This window comes from Leucoraja erinacea, chromosome 1, assembly GCF_028641065.1.
Source record: "Leucoraja erinacea ecotype New England chromosome 1, Leri_hhj_1, whole genome shotgun sequence".
In the NCBI taxonomy this organism is placed as follows: Eukaryota; Metazoa; Chordata; class Chondrichthyes; order Rajiformes; family Rajidae; genus Leucoraja; species Leucoraja erinaceus.
In genome coordinates, this window is record NC_073377.1 from 112,139,223 (window position 1) to 112,160,473 (window position 21,251).

General features: G+C 45.4%; 1 protein-coding gene across 2 annotated transcripts in view; it reads right to left on the bottom strand.

The window, feature by feature from the left end:
• grid2 (glutamate receptor, ionotropic, delta 2) overlaps window positions 1–21,251 on the bottom strand; it is a 938,309-nt gene that overhangs the window by 123,853 nt on the left and 793,205 nt on the right. For both annotated transcript variants that reach the window (XM_055641544.1, XM_055641535.1), the window contains exon 12: window positions 14,967–15,105. In XM_055641544.1, the coding sequence (XP_055497519.1) occupies window positions 14,967–15,105 (139 nt within the window). The remainder of the gene's footprint in view (window positions 1–14,966; window positions 15,106–21,251) is intronic.

A 21,251-nucleotide genomic window follows, 5' to 3' on the forward strand; every position in this document is an offset into this window, starting at 1 on the left:
ACTCCATAAAGATTTCCCCCTTTCACCTGAGAGCCATGCCCTCTAGTATTGGACATTTCCGCTCTGGGGAAAAGGTTATATACTTCTATCAAGTCTCTCTTGAACCTTCAACGTTCCAGAGAAAACAATCCAAATGCTGGTCTGCACTGTTGCCCTCTCACCCAGGTCTCCAAAGGACTGATAGAGAGCATCCTCACCACAGGCATCACGGTGTGGTATGGAAACACCACACAGACAGAGAGGAAGGCTCTGCAAAGAGTCATAAAGACTGCAGAGAGGATTATCAGAACGGAACTCCCCTCCATGGACACAATCTATACACAGCGCTGTCAAAAAAGAGCAGAGGGAATCATCAGAGACACACCACATCCAGCTCACTCCCTGCTCAAACACAAAAACTGCACATACAACCTCAGGCACAGACGAGCGGACAGCATCGTCACAAACAGAACACGCTTTTTTAAGAGCTTCTTCCCTGCCACAGTGAGACTCTTGGCGAAAACAAAATGAACTGATGTCCTGACCTACCTCATAGCATATCATATTATATTGTCTCCTGGGCCTGTGCAATTTACAATGCAATCGACACTTTTTATATAGGGTTTGTGTAATTTACAATGCTCTCACTTTCCCCTTTATATAGGGTTTTAGGCATTTTCTTTCTTTTTTAGTTCTAGAGAAGTATATGTTTTTATAGATTACGTGTCTTCTGTGTGTCTTTTTAACTTAACTTGACGACTTGACTCTCTGAACAACCGCACAAGAGTTCCTATGTGTGCAAGCACAAATGGCAAATAAAGTTTTTGACCTTTGACCAAATGTATCCAACCTGTCCCTGTGGCTGAAACCCTCAATTCCAGGCAGCATTCTGGTAAACCTCCTCTGCACCCTCTAAAAGCTTCCACATCTTTCCTGCAATAGGGCGACCAGAACTATATGCAATACTCCACATGCAGCCCAAGCAAGTACTGTAGTATTCCACCGGGTGGTGCTTTGATGGCAGCCTCGCCTACAGTCTTTTTTGTCTTTCTGACCTTTTCGTCTTTTTTTTAATTTTTAGTGTGTTTAAAAAGTTTGTGTTAATGTTCTCTGGTTTATGTTATGTGGGGGGTGGGGGGAGGGGGGGGGGGTGCGGGCATCGGGGGAAACTTTTTTTTCAAATCTCTTACCTTGCCGGAATTGCGATTGATTTCCAGATCGTATCTCCGGTCACTCTGCGGTCTAACATTGTGGAGCTGGAGCCTTGCTTGGGACTGACTTTGAGCCCCACTGCGGGGCCGTGGTCTTACCATCGGAGCCGAATCCTTGCCTGGGATCGACGCTCCAACCGCGGCCTGCGGACATTAACATCAAGGAGCTCGCAGTCTCGGGTTGAGACCAGTGTCGGGAAGCTACAAAACCACATGTCGTTCGACTAGCCCAGAACTGGGTTAGATCGCCCGGCGTGGAGGAGCTGAGGTTTCCCCCCGATGCAGAAGTTTGATTGTCGACGAGGTGGCCCGCCGCCGGTTACAGGAGTAAGATTGTCCTGTCGACGGAAGGTTGGAGGCCCCCCTCCACTGGAGATCAAAGAAGGGAGAGATTGAACTTTTTTTGCCTTCCATCACAGTGAGGAATGTGGGGGAGTCACTGTGGTGGATGTTTATGTTAAAATGTATTTTAAATTTGTGTGTTCTGTTGATTTTTTTATTGGTATGTCTGTATGGCAAATCAAATTCCTCGTATATTGCAAACCATACTTGGCTAATAAAGTATGATTATGATTGTGATGATTATGATTGGCGCTGCATTAAAGTACTGGAGATGTTGCCTCAACTACTTCCTCGTAGCTTGTCCATACATCCACTGCACTCCATGTGAAAACGTTGCCCCACATGTTCTATTAAATCACTCTCCCCTGCATGTACTGTGAAATCCTCACACTTCTTCCTGTTTCAGATTTCAGAATGCCTCTTATCTTCTTAAGACACCACAGAGATGGAATGAAAGAGAGCATATTAGATTATGAGATAGACAGACAGATAGGGAGGTTGCTTATTCTCTGTAGGCAGAACACACTGGGAACACCAGCTCTCTTACAGTGAAAGAACAGAGTGTTGAATTGATTTCCACGTTATCTCAGCTGACTGGAAAAAATTCCTTTTGAAATACAGGGCATCATTTCCACTTCAATCAGAGGATGGAGGTCAGGTGAAATTAAATTTCCACCGCATCAATTTCCCCCCAAGAGGCGGAAAAACATCCTTTTCAGACTTTACCAATAATTTTCCTTAGGTCAAAGTTCAAAGTAAATGGAGGCGCTGGAGTTTCACCCTGTGTTAGGTCCAAGGAGTAAGATTCACTTTCAAGAGCACTACATGCCTATTGTCCAAAGTCTTCTCTAGCTGTGGTGAAGTGGAAATAGAGAGCAGGCTCTTCTAATCCATCGCCTTTCCAACTGTCTCAGCTTCAGTTAGTTAATTGTCACGTGTACCGAGGTACAGTGAAAAACTTTTGTTGCATGTTTTGTTGCGTGCTAACCACTCTGTGGTTAACGTGTACAACCCCAGAGTCAATCAGACTATATTTTGTTAAGTACTTTGAAAACTGAAGGACCTAAGATGGAGCTGGAAAGCAACAACTTTCTTTACTGCCTGTGTGATCCACAATTCTTACATTACTCTTGTACTATTTACATGATTGTGCATTAACAGTGAACTGCAGATGCTAGTTTACACAAAAGGACACAAAGTGCTGGAGTAATCTGCGGCATCTCTGGAGTACATGGATAGATGACATTTCAGGTCTTAGTTTTAGTTTTAGTTGTAGAGGGTACAGCGTGGAAACGTGGATCACTAAGTCCACACGTTTAGCAATTACCTGCACGCTAGTTTTATCTTACACACCAGGGACAATTTGCTGAGGCCATTTAACCTACAAATCTACACGTCTTTGGAATGTGGGGAGAAATTGGAGCCCCCGGAGAAAACTCACGCAGTCACCGGGAGAATATACAAGGTCTATACAGACAGCACCTGTCGTCAGGATATGTCAGGGTGACTAAAACTGAACACAAAACTCTAAATGAGGCCTCACAAACACATCGTACATCAGAAACATAACGTCCCAACTTTTACACTCAAACCTTGGCTGGCAAAAGCCAATGTACCTAAATCCTATCCAGCTACAATGTCACTTTCTGGGAACTATGTACCTGCACCCCTAGATCCCTCTGCTCTACAACAGTCCCAGGGCCCCGTCTTTCACTGGGAAGATCCTGCCCTGGCTTGACTTTCCAAAATGCAACATCACACACCTATCTGCATTAAACCCCATTAAACATTTCTCAGCACATTTAGACTTTACTTTAGAGATGCAGCATGGAAACCACCGAGTCCTTGCTGACCAGCAACCACCCTGAAAACTAGGACTATCCGACACACAAGGCACAATTTACAATTTTCAGAAGGCAATCAGTAGTGTCCAGTACTGTTCAGTAGTGGCAATGCTGAACTACTATGTACCTCTTTGATGACCCTCGAGCTTTGCTGGCTTTACCTTGCACACTAAATGTTATTCCCTTATTATGTATCTATACACTATAAATAGATCGATTGTAATCATGTATAGTCTTTCTACTGACAGGTTTGCATGCAACAAAAGATTTTCACTGGACCTCGGTACATGTGACAATAAACTAAACTAAAAAAAATTAACCTGCAAACCTGTACGTCTTTGGAGTGTGGGTGACAAGAAAACCCACACGGTCACGGGAGAACTCTTTTCAGACAGCACCCGTAAACAGGGTAGAACCTGGGTCTCTGGCAGTAAAAGGCAGCAACTCTATCGCTGCGCTACTGCCCTTATGTTCTGCCCTTATTTGACTGGGCAGATGCATGGCAGATGCATGGCAGATGCAGTATAACGTGGATAAATGTGAGATTATCCATTTTGGTGGCTAGAACAGGAAGGTAGATTATTGTCAAGTTAGGAAAAGGAGAAGTACAACGGGATCTGGGGGTCCTTGTTCATCAATTACTGAAAGTAAGCATGCAGGTACAGCAGGCAGTGAAGAAAGCGAATGGCATGTTGCCCTTTATAACAAGAGGAATAGAATATAGGAGCAAAGAGGTCCTTCTGCAGTTGTACAGAGCCCTAGTGAGACCACACCTGGAGTATTGTGTGCAGTTTTGGTCCCCTAATTTGAGGAAGGACATTCTTGCTCTTGAAGGAGTGCAGCGTAGGTTTACAGGTTAATTCCCGGGATGGCGGGACTGTCATATGCTGAGAGAATGGAGCAGCTGGGCTTGTACGCTCTCGAATTTACAAGGATGAGAGGGTATCTCATTGAAACATATAAGATTGTTAAGGGTTTAGACACGCTGGAGGCAGGAGACATGTTCCCGATGTTGGGGGAGTCCAGAACCAGAGGCCACAGTTTAAGAACAGTGAGTAAGCAATTTAGAACGGAGACGAGGAAACACTTTTTCTCACAGAGAGTGGTGAGTGTGGAATTCTCTGCCTCAGAGGGCGGTGGAGGCAGGTTCTCTGGATGCTTTCAAGAAAGAGCTAGATAGGGCTCTTAAAAATAGCGGTCAGGGGATATGGGGAGAAGGCAGGAACGGGGCATTGACTGGGGATGATCAGCCATGATCACATTGAATGGCGGTGCTGGTTCGAAGGGCCGAATGGCCTGCTCATGCACCTATTGTCTATTGTCTATTGTCTAAGCATGCAGGTACAGCAGGCAGTGAAGAAAGCTAATGGCATGTTGGCCTTCATAACAAGAGGAGTTGAGTATAGGAGCAAAGAGGTCATTCTGCAGTTGTACAGGGCCCTATTGAGACCACACCTGAAGTATTGTGTGCAGTTTTGGTCACCAAATTTGAGGAAGGACATTCTTGCTATTGACGGAATGCAGCATAGGATAATGAGGTTAATTCCCGGGGTGGCGGGATTGTCTTATATTGAAACAATGAAGTGACTAGGCTTGTTTACACTGCAATTTAGAAGGATAAGAAGGGATCTTCTTGAAACATATAAGATTATTAAGGGATTGGACACGCCAGAGGCAGGAAACATGTTCCCGATGTTGGGGGAGTCCAGAACCAGGGGCCACAGTTTAAGAATAAGATGTAGGCCATTTAGAACGGAGATGAGGAAGCACTTTTTCACCCGGAGAGTTGTGAATTTGTGGAATTCTCTGCCTCAGAAGGCAGTGGAGGCCAATTCTCTGGATGCTTTCAAGAGAAAATTAGATAGAGCTCTTAAAGATAGCGGAGTCAAGGGATATGGGGAGAAGGCAGCAACGGAGTACTGATCGTGGATGATCAGACATGATCACATTGAATGGCGGTGCTGGCTCGAAGGGCCAAATGGTTTACTCCTGCACCCATTGTCTATTGTCTATTTTTTTTTAAATCTTATTTATATAGTACATTTTTAGTCAACTTGCATTGATCCCAAAGTGCTTCACATAATTACATTACATTTACACACAGGCAAAGGTGGGTGAAGTGTCTTGCCCCAAGGACAAAACGACAGTATGCACTCCAAGCGGGATTCGAACCGGCTACCTTCCGGTCGCCAGCCAAACACTTAGCCCATTGCGCCATCTGTCGTATTGATCAAAATCCTGCTGTAATTTTTAATAACCATCTTCACTGTCTGTCAGGAATGGTGTAAAGGCAAAGGGCAAGGAGATGTGTGGGGCAGGTTTTTTACTGGTGTTCCTGGAACTCATTGCAAGAGGTGTTGGTTGATGCAGATGTGATGGTGGCAGTTTGGAGGCTTTAAATAGGTGCATGGATGTGCTTGAAATGGGGCACGTGCAAGCAAGAAGGGATTAGTTGAAGTCAACATCATATTCGGCACTGACATTGTGGGCCAAAGGGCCTGTTCCTGTGCTGTACTTTTAGTTGTGTTTCTATGCTTTATGGAAACAAAATATAAAGAATTGACTTTGACTCGAACATTCATGATTAGAATCAGTAGGAGTCAAGCTTATTCCTGGAAACCAGTTCTTCATGATATCAATTTCCAAGTGCGAAAGAAGGTCTTTTCAAGACCTTCTGAGTTCAAGGGTGTTGATTTGTCATCATCCCTGGATATGAATCAGAAGTGTGAAGTTGATACTGTAAAGCTGTAGCTTTACAGACACATTAGACATCTGATCCGACTGTTTCAACTGTTCTGGTTCTTGATTCCCCCACCCTGTGTAAGAAAACTCATTCACCCAATCTATTCACCTTTAGATTTTATACACCTTTGTAATATCACTCCTCAGCCCGTGCTCCAAGGAATAATGGCCTAGGTTGATGTGAAAGGCACAGTGGCTAGGGGAGCATTCTGGTGAATCTGACCTGCTTGTATTGGATATCAAGGGTTTACTGGGCTAAATGCAGGTGAATGGGACTAGCACAGGATGCCAATTTGATCGCATGGACAAGGTGGGTCAAAGGCCTGTTTCCATGCCTTGGAGCTAATGCCTATCATGTTATGACACATTACAAAATTAATATAGCCTTTGAAATATAGGGATGGCACAGTGGCGCAGTGGTAATGTTGCTGCCTTACAGCGCCAGAGACTCGGGTTCAATCCTGACTTCGGGTGCTGTCTGTGTGGAATGTGCATATTCTCCCTGTGACCGCGTGGGTTTCCTACAGATGCTCCGATTTCAATAGACAATAGGCAATAGACAATAGACAATAGACAATAGGTGCAGGAGTAGGCCATTCGGCCCTTCGAGCCAGCACCACCATTCAATGTGATCATGGCTGATCATCCCCAATCAATATCCCCGTTCCTGCCTTCTCCCCATATCCCCTGACTCCACTAGTTTTAAGAGCCCTACCTAGCTCTCTCTTGAAAACTGTTCCCCTTTTCTCCCACATCCCAAAGACTTGTGGGTGTGTAGGTTAATTGGTCTCTGTAAATTGCCCCTAGTGTGTAGAATGGATGGGAAAGTGGGATAACATAGAACTAGTGTGCAGATCGTTGGTCAGCATGGACTCAGTGGGCCGAAGGGCCTGCTTCCACGCTGTATCTTTCAATCAGCTATCAGTCTAACTTTCATTGAAATGCATCACTAGCCTTTGCCTCAATCTTTTTACCTGGTATTTCACATTCATACCACTCTCTGGGTAAAGAAGCTTGGATCATATGTTCTCAGTTTTTATTTTATTGCATTCTGCTGTTTTTCACAACTGCAATCGAGGATTAATTGAGTGAAAGGTTATTTACAGAATCCCTTGGGTCTGTGGTCATCATTGACAATAGCTATCCCAGTACTGCTTTCTCTTTTCACGAGTCTGGAATCGAAAATATTAAATTTTCATTTTACACTGAACATATCATATTACACATTGTAAGAGAAATCAATCCTGAAGAAATCTTTGCTAGTTTCGTTTCATTTGCCTGCAATCCTGTTGGACATCGATTGCAATATGAATCCCGTCAATTAGTAATAACTGGCCTCCAAAATGCTTGCAGAAAAGAGAGAAAGATCTTGACCTCACAATTGTGAAGCACCAGAGACACTCTCATAAAGGGAGTTGAGAGGCAAGATATCTCACAGGCTTGGACAGGCCTTGCACACTGAATCTTCCACATGGGTTGTCCATCCCTGCTCTCCCGTTGTTGCGGAAAGGGCGGGGGACACTTGGGAAATTGGTGGGAAATAGATTGGGCTGTGGGTGTTGGGAATTCGGGGCTGCATGGAAATCAAATCATCAGAGAGTGAGAGAGAGTGTGAGATACTGTGAGTGAGATAGTGAGAGTGTGTGAGTGAGTGTGTGAGTGAGTGAGTGAGTGAGTGTGTGAGTGAGTGAGTGAGTGAGTGAGTGAGTGAGTGAGTGAGTGAGTAAGTGAGTGAGTGAGAGCGAGAATGAGAAAGTGAGAGAAAGAGAAAGAGTCAGGGAGAGAGATAGATAGATAGATAGATAGATAGATAGATAGATAGATAGATAGATAGATAGATAGATAGATAGATAGATAGATAGATAGATGGATAGATAGATAGATAGATAGATAGATGAGAACCTTCTTCAGACTGAATCCTTCTCTCCAGAGATGCTGCCTGTCCCGCTGTTACTCCAGCATTTTGTCTCAACATTTGATTTCAACCGGCATCTGCTGTTTTTTCCTACAGACAGACAGACAGACAGACAGACAGACAGACAGACAGACAGACAGACAGACAGACAGACGGACAGACAGACAGACAGACAGAGAAGGGCAAAGCCCAGGGTAAGTTGGTCTCCACGGCCACAGTGATACATCAGTAGTTTCAGGATCGGCTGGAGGTTATGGTTGGTTGAGGAGGTCGCCTGTGAATCGCGAGGACGCTGGCAGCAAAGGAGAGGAGCAGTGTGATCAACCACTGAGAAAGGAGCAACTACCCGGAGGAAGATAGTCTCTGACAGTGACCCGACTATGACAGTGAATGAAGCTTGTAGCTTGTGTGGACATCATCTGTACACAGTTATGTCAAAACAACCACATTTCCATGCCCCTAGGCCTTTATGTTCATCAATGATGTACTCAAACAAAGCACTCCATTAGAGTGGAGTACATCTGAAGGAGAGCTGTGTGCAGTTAAGTACGAAAGCTAATTATCTCCAGTGCTGTTTGAAAGGTCTCATAAATGCTTTCTGAGGTCAGGGTGAATTGTTCTTGCTTTTGGTGTTGTTCCCCACGTGAAGACAAAGCAACAATCTGATTGCAAAGAAGTCGTCCGCTGAATCATGTGCAGAGTTACCTCCCAGCTGCGCAGTGCCTTTGCCAATCACCTCGGGGATCCTGAAGACATTGCACCAAGCTTGGAGGCAGCACATGGCTGAAGCTCCCCAAACTCAAGACCCGGTGGGTCATGGCTTCAAGGGGATCCCGACGAGCCGGTCCTGGCTTGTTGGACCCAGTCTACCACCAGCCTGGAGGGCGAGGCCACTGTGCCGGTCCCTGCTCGTCTCCCGAAGACCAGAGACCCGGAGGATGGAGCCAAGCGACAAGGATAGAGTCAGCGACGACGGACGCGACGGGTGAGATGCAAAACCGGTAGGGGAGGAGTAAAAGACTGAACATTCATCCAATTTATTCCCTTCGTGATTTTATACATCTCCATAAGATCATCCCTCAGCCCCCTGCGTAAGAATAAAGTCTTAGCTGACGCAACCTCTCCTTGTCACTCACATCCTCAGATCCTGGCAACTCCACACAGTGGCGCAGCGGCTGCTGTCAGTTTCCTCCCTCATTCCACATGTATAGTGCTGGTGTTCAGCAAAGATCCTATAGCGGAGCAAGATAGACCACTCCTGCTAAATGCAATGGGCTGACGTGTAGTACGGACCCGACCCGGCTCGCAGTGTAATCAACGTTGTGGGGGAACTTTTTTTCATCCATTTCAGTAACCCGACCCGACCCGACCCGACTCGCAGTGTAATCAACGTTGTAACCGGGGTCTCCGCACTAGTATGCTGCTTAATAATGGGATAATTCTGAAAATGACGAGAAGCTGGTTACCAAATAATTTTATTATGAGGATCTTTCCGTAACCGTACTACTTCTTTTTCCGCGAGTGATCTATGCTTGCTCCACTATTGGATCTTTGGTGTTCAGACTGGTCGTTGGTTGGCATGGACGGTGAAAAATAGCTGTTTCCCGAAATTTAAAGTTTAATCTGCAACGTCACAGGCGTGCAGGTTCGTAGGTTAATTGGTGTCGAGAAAAATTGTCCATAGTGCTTTGGATATAGAAAGAGTGTATGGAAGATCATTGGTCGGCATGGGCTCAGTTGGCCGAAAGGTCTATTTTCTCACTGTATCTCTAAACTAAACTAAATCGTCTCTGCAAATCGTCTCTTTCCAGCTTGATTCACAGTCCTGACCAGTGGCACAGCTCTTCATGATACTAGCCCACTAACATATCCGCTGTTTACCGCCAAGGAATAAATTACCCCCAGGGGGTAAATTTCACCTACCCAGGGGGTAAATTAGTTGATTCTGGATTTGTTGAAAACAGTATTTTAAAATTGCCCCTTTGTCTGTTGCTTTATTATGGTAGAGGTGTAAACTCAAATTACTGAACAAAACAGAGTAGGGGTAAATTTCCTTTCGAAAAGTTGTCAAGGGGTAAACGGGACAAATAAGGTTGGGAACTCCTGCTCCACGCCAACACAATCTCCGAGAACCGCCATCATTTTTTGCTTAAAGTTCAAATTAAAGTTTTACCAAGATGGCAGTGCTTTGTACGCACTGCGTTTCTCATTTTTATCACTTCTATTAGAATCGAAAACATGCAAAATAACAGGGTAATTTGAGTAAAAGCACTTATGGAGAATAAATTCAGATTCAGGTATCTGTGTGGGCAGATCACAATCAACTCACTGAAATTATTTTTAATTATTCATCCATGAGATGTAGGAAATGCTGCAGAGGTCAGTATGCATTGTCCATCCACAACAATCCTTGAATTAGTGGCTTGCTGGGACATTCAGCATTGCACAGGTCTGCCGCTGATTTTCCAGCATCCTCGGTTCCAGAGCCTTGGCATATTATCCGGACCAACAGAGATCACCGCCTCGGGATGGGTCGAGATACGTTCCCAGGCCTTAGAAGTCGGCAATGGAAACGTCTCTGACTGCTCCAGCCAGGCTGGAGTTCCAGAACCTGGGCCGCAGTGGGATAATTCGACCCGTCGATTGGCTGTGGAAGTCCCGATGAGGTCAAGATTGGTTGCCTCATCCGGATTAGGTGTCAAACCTTCTGAGGAACAACTCCGGGGGAAGGGGGAAGGGGAGTGGGGGGGGGATTTGAAGTGAGCTCTTGTAATCTGAGCTCTTGTAATTTTATCTGGGTTAAAGGTGTCGGACCACCAGTTGCCTGAAAATTGGTGGTGGACCTGTATAGTCACAGATTCACACAGCATAGAAACGGGCCACTGGGCCCACCCCATTGATACCACCCTCTTTGGCATCTATACGAATCACATATTACCCACTTTAAGACTGTGGCCTTCTCAGACTTGCTTATTCAAGTGCCTGCATGAATGCCTCTTAAATGTAGCGATTGCATCTGACTCTGCCAACACAGTGGCACAGCGGTAGAGTTGCTGCCCTACAGTGTCAGAGACCCAGGTTTGATCCTGACTAAGGGTGCTGGCTGTATGGCGGTTGTACTGTGACCTGCGTGGTTTTCTCCGGGAGCTCCAATTTCCCCCTTCACTCCAAACACGCACAAGTTTGTGGGTTAATTGGCTTGGTAAAATTGCAAATTTTCCCTTGTGTTTGTAGGATAGTGTTAATGTTTGGTGATCCCTGGTGGCATGGACTCAGTGGGCCAAAGGGCCTGTTTCCATGCTGTATCTCTACACTAAACCTATCTCCGGTCTTGCATTCCAGCCATCAACCACTTTCTAAGAAACATCACCCTCAGATACCCTTTTAAACTCCTTCCTCCCACTTTCATTATATGGCCACTTCTTGATAAGTGGTTTTCGGTAGCCAAGCCTCAGATAAATGATTATCAATTAGTGTACAAATTCATGAAAGGAATAGATTGGGTAGATGTACAGAGTGTCTTGCCCTGAGTAGGGGAATCAAGAGGGCATAGGTTTAAGGTGAGGGGGGAAAGATTTAATAGGAACCTGAGGGGTAATTTTTTGTACACTGATGGTGGAGGGTGTATGGATGGAGCCAGAGGAGGTAGTTGATGCAGGGGCTATTGCAATGTTTAAAAAACATTTAGACGGGTACATGGGTAGGATAGGTTTAGAGGGATATGGGCCAAATGCAAGCAGGTGGGACTATTGTAGATGGGACATGTTGGGCAGTATGGGCAGGTTGGGCCAAAGGGCCTATTTCAACACTGGATGACTCTATGACTCTCATGTCTATGCTATCTATGCCTCTTATAATTCATATAATCTCTAAGAGTCAAGAGTGTTTTATTGTCATAAATTTCGCAATGGAACAATGTGATGCTTACGTACAGCAGCACAACAAATATGTAAACACAGTACTCAATGGATAGCATAATAAACAATCATTAATTAAAAAATCAATGAATAAAAACACATGCAACAGTGCAAAACAACAAATCAAAGCCTAAAGTCCGCTAATGCAACAATGCAACAATAAGAGTTTAGTTGGAGTTTGTAGTGTTCAATAGCCTGATAGTTATTGGGAAGAAGCTGTTCCAGACCGTCAGCACTACAGTTATCTACACAGTATTCTACTAGTCACTCCTAAATGTTCCTTTATTTAGGTAATCTAATCTCGGTCAATAGCTGAACCTCTCCAACCCAGGCAACATACAGCTGGATCTGCTCTCCACACTCTTCAGCACAATCAAACCCTTTCAAATTTGTGATAAATTTTAAAGAGGATGTTGCGCATTGCTGATGGTTTGCATATTTTAGTTTAGTTTGGTTCTTTGTCACGTGTACCGAGGTACAGTGAAAAGCTTTTGTTGCATGCTAACCAGTCAGCGCAAGGACTATACATGATTACAATTGAGCCTTTCACAGTGTACGGATACATGATAAAGGGAACAGTGTTTAGTGCAAGGTAAAGTACAGTAACGTCTGATTAAAGATAGTCCGGAGGTCTCCAATGAGGTAGATAGTAGCTCAGGACTGCTCTCTAGTTGTTGGTGGGATGGTTCAGTTGTCTGATAACAGCTGGGAAGAAACTGTCCCAGAATCTGGAGGAGTGCGTTTTCACACTTCTCTACCTCTCACCTGATGGGAAGATGAGAGGGGTGTTTGGGGTGAGACTTGGGCAGGCCTTTAAAAACATTAATGAACACAAAGTGCTAGCCAGTTTCCTTTACTGTTACTAGGTGTTTAGGATTCCTTCTTTGTGCAATTCAAAAATGAAATTGCCCAGATTTTGCCTTCACATCCCTAGCTCATTACTACCAGCCTCGGGATTAATAGGCCTGATAACAAAAAAACACTTGTTAGTGGAGAGTGGAAATACAAAGCAGCTTCAAATTCCTGGCCATTACTCTCCTCCCTTCCACTACCCCTACTCCCTCACTTTCTCCCCCACCCCCTTCCTTCACTAAAAGTCATTTAACCAGTTCCACAGGTTACAAACAATGTATTATCCCTGGTACACAAAAATGCAGCAGCATCTATCGGGCCCTTGGTTTCGGCCCGAAACGTTGCCTATCTCCTTCGATCCATAGATGCTGCTGCACCCGCTGAGTTTCTCCAGCATTTTTGTGTACCTTCGATTTTCCAGCATCTGCAGTTCCTTCTTAAACAATGTATTATCCCTCTTGGGATCACGGTGCCCCTCACTAATAATTGGCCTAATCAGGGCAGCACCCTGCCTGAGGTAATTCTACTGCCGTTCATCTATCGTTTGTCCTGGTCTTTTCTTGCTTCCAGATCCCCCTCCCCCCCACCCCCCACCATCAGTCTGAAGAAGGATCCCGACCTGAAATGTCTCCTATCCATTTTCTCCAGAGATGCTGCCTGACCCGCTGTGTTACTCCAGCATTCAGTGTCTATCTTTGGTATAAACGAGCATCTGCAGTTCCTTTTTATAACATCATGCATGGCCCGTCTTGGGCCCAGCGCGGAGATGCAATCGTAAAGAAGGTGAACCAGCGCCTCTACAGTCTCAGTCATTTAGAGAGATTAGGTATGTATCTGAACACTCTTACAAACTTTGACAGGTGTCCTGTAGGAAATATCCTAACTGGTTGCATCACGGCCTGGTAAGGGAATTCCAATGCACAGTGCTGCAAGAGACTTCAGAGAGTGGAGGACTCAATCCAGCCAATCATAGTCACAGAAGATAGACACAAATTGCTGGAGTGACTCAGCAGGACAGGCAGCATCTCTGGAGAGAAGGAATGGCTGACGTTTCGGGTCGAAATCCTTCTCAGCCTTCCCCATTATCAAAAGCATCTTACATGAGAGGCACTCTCGAGAAAGCAACCTCTATTATCAAGGATCACCACCATGACCTCTTCTCACTTACCATCGGGCAGGAGGGATGCACCACGGCGGTGCGGCAGGCTCCTGGGGTGTATCACGGAGTCGAACCAAAATGGACCTGGCAGGCCGCTGCGAATGAATACACAATCGGCGGGACGCTGCCAACAAGCTGGCTCATTCGGCCCACTGAGTCTACTCCACCATTCTCCTGCCTTCACCCTGTAACCTTTGCACCCTTACCAGTCAAGAACCCGTCGATCCCCATTTTAAAAATACCACATTTTATCATGTTTATCTGAGTCCGGGTGTCTGCAATGTTGCTACAAGCGAAATTTTTCAATGTGCATGTACCTCACAGAACTCGTGCATATGACATTAAACTTGAAGTTGCACTTGAACTGCCACACCAAGGTACAATGCTGGCTGTGTCCCAAACTCATAAGGGGTACACTGCATTAACTTGTTGCAGGAGGCACCTTATTCCTCCAAGGCATCTCAGATGCCATGGAGTGGGTCAACAAACGGAACATTCAGGTGATTTTTTTCCAATGACGTGCAAAAGTGACATTTCATCACTTTTATTTAATGTTTCATGTATTTTGAGTTTTATGACTGTTGGCAGATCAATTTCCCTGCTGGGATAAAAAAAAGTTATTTCATATCGTATCATAAGAAAGAGATCCTATTTCTATAATTGCCACATTTGGATGGTGATTCTGTGGAATTCATTGCCGCAGGTGGCTGTGGAGGCCAAGACAATGGATATTGTTAAGGCAGAGATAGATTGATTCGTGATTAGTATAGGTGTCAGGGTTTATGGGGAGAAGCCATGAGAATGGGGTTGAGCCAGGATTGAATGGTGGAGTAGACTTGATGGGCCGAATGGCCTAATCCTGCTCCTATCACATATGAACATATAATTACAACATCTCACAGAAAAAGACCATTTGGTTTCCTGCACTAAATTAATGATTATGCCTCAATTCCTGTTTTGGTGCATTCTGTGTCCAACAGCCACGTTTCAATGGTAAGCACTTACTGGATGGAGTTCTCAATGCGGTTGATGGTGAGGAATGCCGCCAGGTTTGCTGTGTACGAGGATATGACGATCAGTGCAAAGAGCCACCAAACTCCCATCATCATCCGAGTGGCTAAGGTGGTGTAAGGAACTTCGCCACCTGTAACAAGGAGAGAAATGAACAGCAAATAAGCACTTCTTTCCGTTTGATTGAAAGATACAGCATGGGAAACAGGCCCTTCAGCTCACCGAGCCCACGTTGACCATCAATCAGACACAAAATGCTGCAGCAACACAGCAGGTCAGGCACAACTGACCATTGATCACCCTTTCATGCCTGTTTAGTTTAGTCTAGTTCACACTAGTTTAATTTAAAGATACAGTTGGGAACAGGCCCTCCAGCGGTCTTACTTTCCACACCTTCAAAGTTGGCTGCGAGATATGTCCTCGGGGCACTAAGGCTAAAGGTGACCGGGCGGGAGAGGACGACGGTTCGCAGGACGATCTCGATGAAGGTGACGGCTGCAATGGGCCTTTATGGCCAGCTGCAGCCAGAACTTTGAAAATTACGCCAAAACCTGGTGACTCTTGCATATGGTCTCAGTGGGCTGTTTATGTGCATTCTGTACTTAGAAAGGGATTGTACTTATGTTTGGCAATAACATAACTGATCTGTAGGCAAAAAAATAATTTCACTGTACTTTGGTACACTTGATATTATAGAACCATTGGGCCATTGATATTTGTACATCTGCTTGATATTTGGAGTGGTCAGGTTTTGCTTTCCTTTGTCATCATTAGTAATTGAGCAGAATTAGAGCAGAGCATTTTTGCAGCGGTAGAGTTGCTGCCTTACAGCACTGGAGACCTGGGTTCGATCCTGACTATGGGTGCTATCTGTACAGAGTTTATATATTCTCCCTGTGACAGCGTGGATTTTCTTTGGGTGCTCCGCTTTCCTCCCACACTCTAAAGACGTGCAGGTTTGTAGGTTAATAGGCTTTGGTAAAATTACAAGTTATCCCTGGTGTGTAGGATAGTGCTAGTGTATATGATGATCGCTGGTTGGTGTGGGCTCGGAGGGCCAAAGGGCCTGTATCCGCTCTGTATCTCTAAAGTCAAAAGAAATAAAAACAAATCACACATAGAGGGAGTACAGAGAAGGTTCACCAGATTGATTCCTGGGATGTCAAGACTTTCATATGAAGAAAGACTGGATAGACTCGGCTTGTACACGCTAGAATTTAGAAGATTGAGGGGGGATCTTAGAGAAACTTACAAAATTCTTAAGGGGTTGGACAGGCTAGATGCAGGAAGATTGTTCCCGATGTTGGGGAAGTCCAGAACAAGGAGTCACAGTTTAAGGATAAGGGGGAAATCTTTTAGGACCGAGATGAGAAAAATCTTTTTCACACAGTGAGTGGTGAATCTCTGGAATTCTCTGCCACAGAAGGTAGTTGAGGCCAGTTCATTGGCTCTATTTAAGAGGCAGTTAGATGTGGCCCTTGTGGGCCTCTGCCTCTCCTCCTCAACCTTGCCTTTCCTCCTGTCCAAGTATTTGCATTCCTTTGCTTTGAAAATTTACAATATTTCTTGGTTCTGCAACCAATCACAATAGAATATTCTAGGTTCCCCCATGAAGAGAAACAGTCTCTCAGTAGAGTTTGGACTATAGAGATACAGCGTGGAAACAGGGTCTTCGGCCCACCCAGTCCGCACCGACCAACAATCACCCCATACATGAGCTCTATCCCACACTCTAGGGACAATTTACAGAAGCCAATTAACCTACAGACCCGTATAAGCTTTGGAATGTGGGAGGAAACCGGAGCACCCGGAGAAATACCACATGGTCACAGGAACAACATGCAACCTACAGACAGCACCCATAGTCAGGATCAAACCCGGGTCTCTTGCACCGTAAGGCACCAGCTCTACTGTTGCGACTCTGTGCCACAATAAGTACCTGTACGTAAGTATCTGTATCTGTATTATGAAACTCTATGGAGTATTTTATGCTTCAATAAGATGAACTTGGGAATCCCAGCGAAGGGATCACAGTTGCTAACTAATTCAATGGAGCCAATGCCAATGCTTTATGTTCAATTTCCTAATTCAGTGCCATCAATAGGGGGGAAGTATCCTTTCTCCATAAGACCATAGTCATAGGAGCAGAATTAGGCCATTCGGCTCATTGAGTCTGCTCCACCATTTTATCACAGCTGATCTATTTTTCCCTCTAAATATTCTTCTGCCTTTTCCTCATAACCTTTGATGTCCTTACTCATCAAGAACCTATCTTGAATACCCAATGATGTGACCTCCACAGCCGTCTGTGACAATGAATTCCATAGATTTTGGCTAAATAAATTCCACCTCATCTCTATTCTAAAGGTATATCCTTTTATTCTGCAGCTGTGGCCTCTGGTCCTCGACTCTCCCACTACTGGAAATATCCTCTTCACATCCACTCTATCTAGGCCTTCCATTATTTGGTAAGTTTCAATGAGTTCCCCCTCCCTCATCCTTCTCATCTCCAATGAGTACAGGCCATGGGCCATCAAACACTCATCATACGTTAATCCAATCATTCACGGGATCATTCTTGTAAACATCCTCTGGACCCTCTCCTATGTCAGCACACCCTTCCTCAGATATGGGGCACAAAACTGCTCACAATATTCCAAGTGAAGCCTCACCAGTGCCTAATAAAGCATCAGCATCCCATAAAATTCTGCGATCTTAAAGTGTGTGCTGCAGGGAATCTAAGCCCTAGTGGAAATAATCCTTTGAAACTTTGCGGAGGCAATGGAAGCAAAACATTTTTGAACTAAACTAACTTGTCAATTTTCTGCCATGGTTTGGTTTGTGGCAGCATTTCCTCCCCATTGAGTGTGTGTCAATCATTCAGTTTACCAAGTGCATTTACTCATGGATACATTTAAAGAAGCTTATTTATAGCTACAAAATACTACTTGCTGAGAAAATAAAAGCCTGTGCACCTCATTAGAACTGAGGTGCATAAAGATTTTTTTCTCAGAGTAAAATAAATCTCTGGAATACTCTTTCCCTGAGGCTGGATCATTGGATGTATTCAAAGTGGAGAGAGGTAAATATTTGAACGGTGGAACAATTGTGGGTTATGGGGAGCTGGCACAGAGAAGGAATTGAGGCCAGTACAGATCAGTAACGTTCATACAGAATGGCGGAGCTAATTGTCAGTAGCATCTGTGGTGCAGGTGACCTATTCCTGCAATAATAATCTTGCTACAGTGGCGCAGCAGTGGCGCAGCAGTAGAGTTGCTGCCTTAAAGGGCTTTCTCACGGTGCGACCTGACGCAAGACTTTACAAGAGTTTAACATCGTGGGAACCTCCTGCGATAACAGTACGGCATTCGTGGACCACCGAGGACCTCCGTGGCGCTAATGGCAGGTAGTCGTGTAACTTTGTAAGGTCGGGAGAAAATTCAAACATTTTTGAATTTCTCCAAGAGTGACTTGAGTACTTTTTGGGGAGCGTTGCAACATTGTAATATAATAATAATCTTATTTATATAGCACATTTTTAGTCAACTTGCATTGACCCCAAAGTGCTTCACATAATTACATTACATTCACACACAGGCAAAGGTGGGTGAAGTGTCTTGCCCCAAGGACACAACGACAGTATGCACTCCAAGCGGGATTCGAACCGGCTACCTTCCGGTCGCCAGCCGAACACTTAGCCCATTGCGCCATCTGTCGTCCCATTGTATGAACGCAGATGCCAGTGCGATATCCGTGCGATATCCGTAATGACTCTTGCGGGTACCGTGGGAACTCCTGCGAACGGTAAACCCGGAAGCTTGACAGAGGGGACATAAGGTGAGTAAAAAAGGTGGTCTCAATATCGCCAATGGACCATGTGTCCATCGAGGACGTCCCACCTAATTGTCATTGTTTGAGAATCTTTTTCACAGTAAGACTTGCACATTAAGCAGTTGCTCATATTGTCCAAATTGAGGTCTCCGTTGAAACATGGGCTTAACCCAGTGAGACTTCCTCTTAATTCTCTTTTTAATTAATCTCACCCTTCTGCCTTCACGCAAGCGTTTTCGATGCACATGTTGCGCTAATGCATACAGCGCGTCAATGAAAATAACAACCAGCCTGTACTCGAACCAACTTTGTATAGGCATGTCTGCAAATGAGCCAATTCTACGAACGGAGGATATTTATATAGTGTGTGAAAAAAAGTGACATCATTTGTGCCACGTGATTAACTACACTACAGTCCATGATGTTCATTCACGATTAACGGGAAAGATCGGGAGACGGACAAGTGACAGAATTGCCGAGTACCGTGGGAACTCTTTATCTACCCCCCGTTATATCGTGCGGAACTCGTGCTGGACCACGACCACTTCACTCTGGTGACATCTTGCGTCAGGTCGCACTGTGAGAACCGGCCATTACAACGCCAGAGACCTGAGTTCGATCCTGATTACAAATGCTGTCTGTACGGAGTTTGTACATCTTCTCATTTAGTTTAGTTTAGTTTAGAGATGCAGTGTGGAAACAGGCCCTTCGGTCCACCGGGACCGCACCGACCAGCGATGCCTGCATATTAACACTATCCTACACCCAACTAGGGACAATTTTTACATTTATCAAGCCAATTAACCTACAAACCAGTACGTCTTTGGAGTGTGGGAGGAAAGCAAAGGTCTTGGAGGTCACAGGAAGAACGTACAAACTCCTTACAGACAGCACCCATAGTTGGGATCGAACCCGGGTCTCGGGACTGCATTTGCTGTAAGGCAGCAACTTTACCGCTGCGCCACCATGCTGCCCTTACTCGTGACCACGTTGATTTTCTCTAGGTGCTCCGGTTTCCTCCCATACTCCAAAGGCATGCGCGTTTTGTAGGTTAATTGCCTTCGGTGAAGATTGTATATTGTCCCCAGTTTGTAGGATAGTGCTGATGTCGGGTGATTGCTGGTCGACATGGACTCGGTGAGCCAATGCGCCTGTTTCCATGCTACATCTCAAAACTAAACTAAACTAAAAATCTAAACTAAAGTACTCCATTATGTGTGTTCCCGTTATAGGCTCCTATACATTGTTGAGACAAACCGTAGACTCGGCAACCATTTCGCTGAACACTTACACTTGGTCTGTCAGCGCCGACTGGATCGCCCGGTTGCTCACGATTTTAATCCCCTTCCCATTCCCACTCTGACCTGCCTGACCTGAGCCTCCTCCATTGCCAGAGTGATGCCACCTGCAATTTTGAGGAACAGCACCTCATATTTCGCTTGGGGAGCTTACAACCCAGCAGTGTGAACGTCAAATTCACTCATTTTAGGTAATATCAACAAAAACCTCCCTGTCCCCCCCTCCCCTCCCTCCTCCTTCTGCCCCATTCCCCTCCTTCCTCCACTAAAAGTCAGTTAACCAGTTCCACAATTCACAACGATTCATCCCACTTGGGACCACACTGATCCTAGCCAACAAACGGCCTATCAGGGAAACTCCCTACTTTTGGCCATATGTTACCTGTCCTGATTTGTCCTGATCAGTCTGAAGAAAGGTCCAGCCACATCCATTTTCTCCAGAGATGCTGCCTGACTAGGGTTGCCAGCTGTCCCGTGTTAGCCAGGACATCCCGTATATTGGGCTAAATTGGTTTGTCCCATACGGGACCGTCCTTGTCCCGTATTTGACTGCTACTTCTTGGGTCGAGGGGAGTGTGTGGGTGGAGTGCCGCATCTGGTCCCGCCTCACCCGTCCTGACTTAGTGAAGCCCGTGGCGTGCAGCAGCAGCCCGGCCAGCTATTCAGACCTTCACTTACCGCCAACACCAGCAACTCTCCTTCTCATGGCCTATCATTGGTTCATCAGTTGGATGGGGTGCTGGACTTTGTGCGCGACGTCACTCGCAAAGTCCGGCGCCCGGGCCAAAACTCCTCAGCTGGCCCGCTGGCTGGGCTGTGTGTGCTGTCCAGCACCCGGGCCAACTCATCATTCACCCAGCCACGGCCGAGTCTGTCAACAAATTGCCATCGGGAATCTGTCCCTTATTTTGACCGTTTGTCCCTTATTTGGGAGTGAAAAAGTTGGCAACCCTAATCCTGACCTGCTGAGTTACTCCAGTATTTTGTGTCTATTTTTGGTATATTCCTGCAGGTACTTTCTTGTTTCCCTGCATATTTGAAACTACCAGAGTTTTACGCCTTTGAGGTCTGACAAGAGACAATAGACAATAGGTGCAGGAGTAGACCATTCGACGCTTCGAGCCAGCACCACCATTCAATGTGATCATGG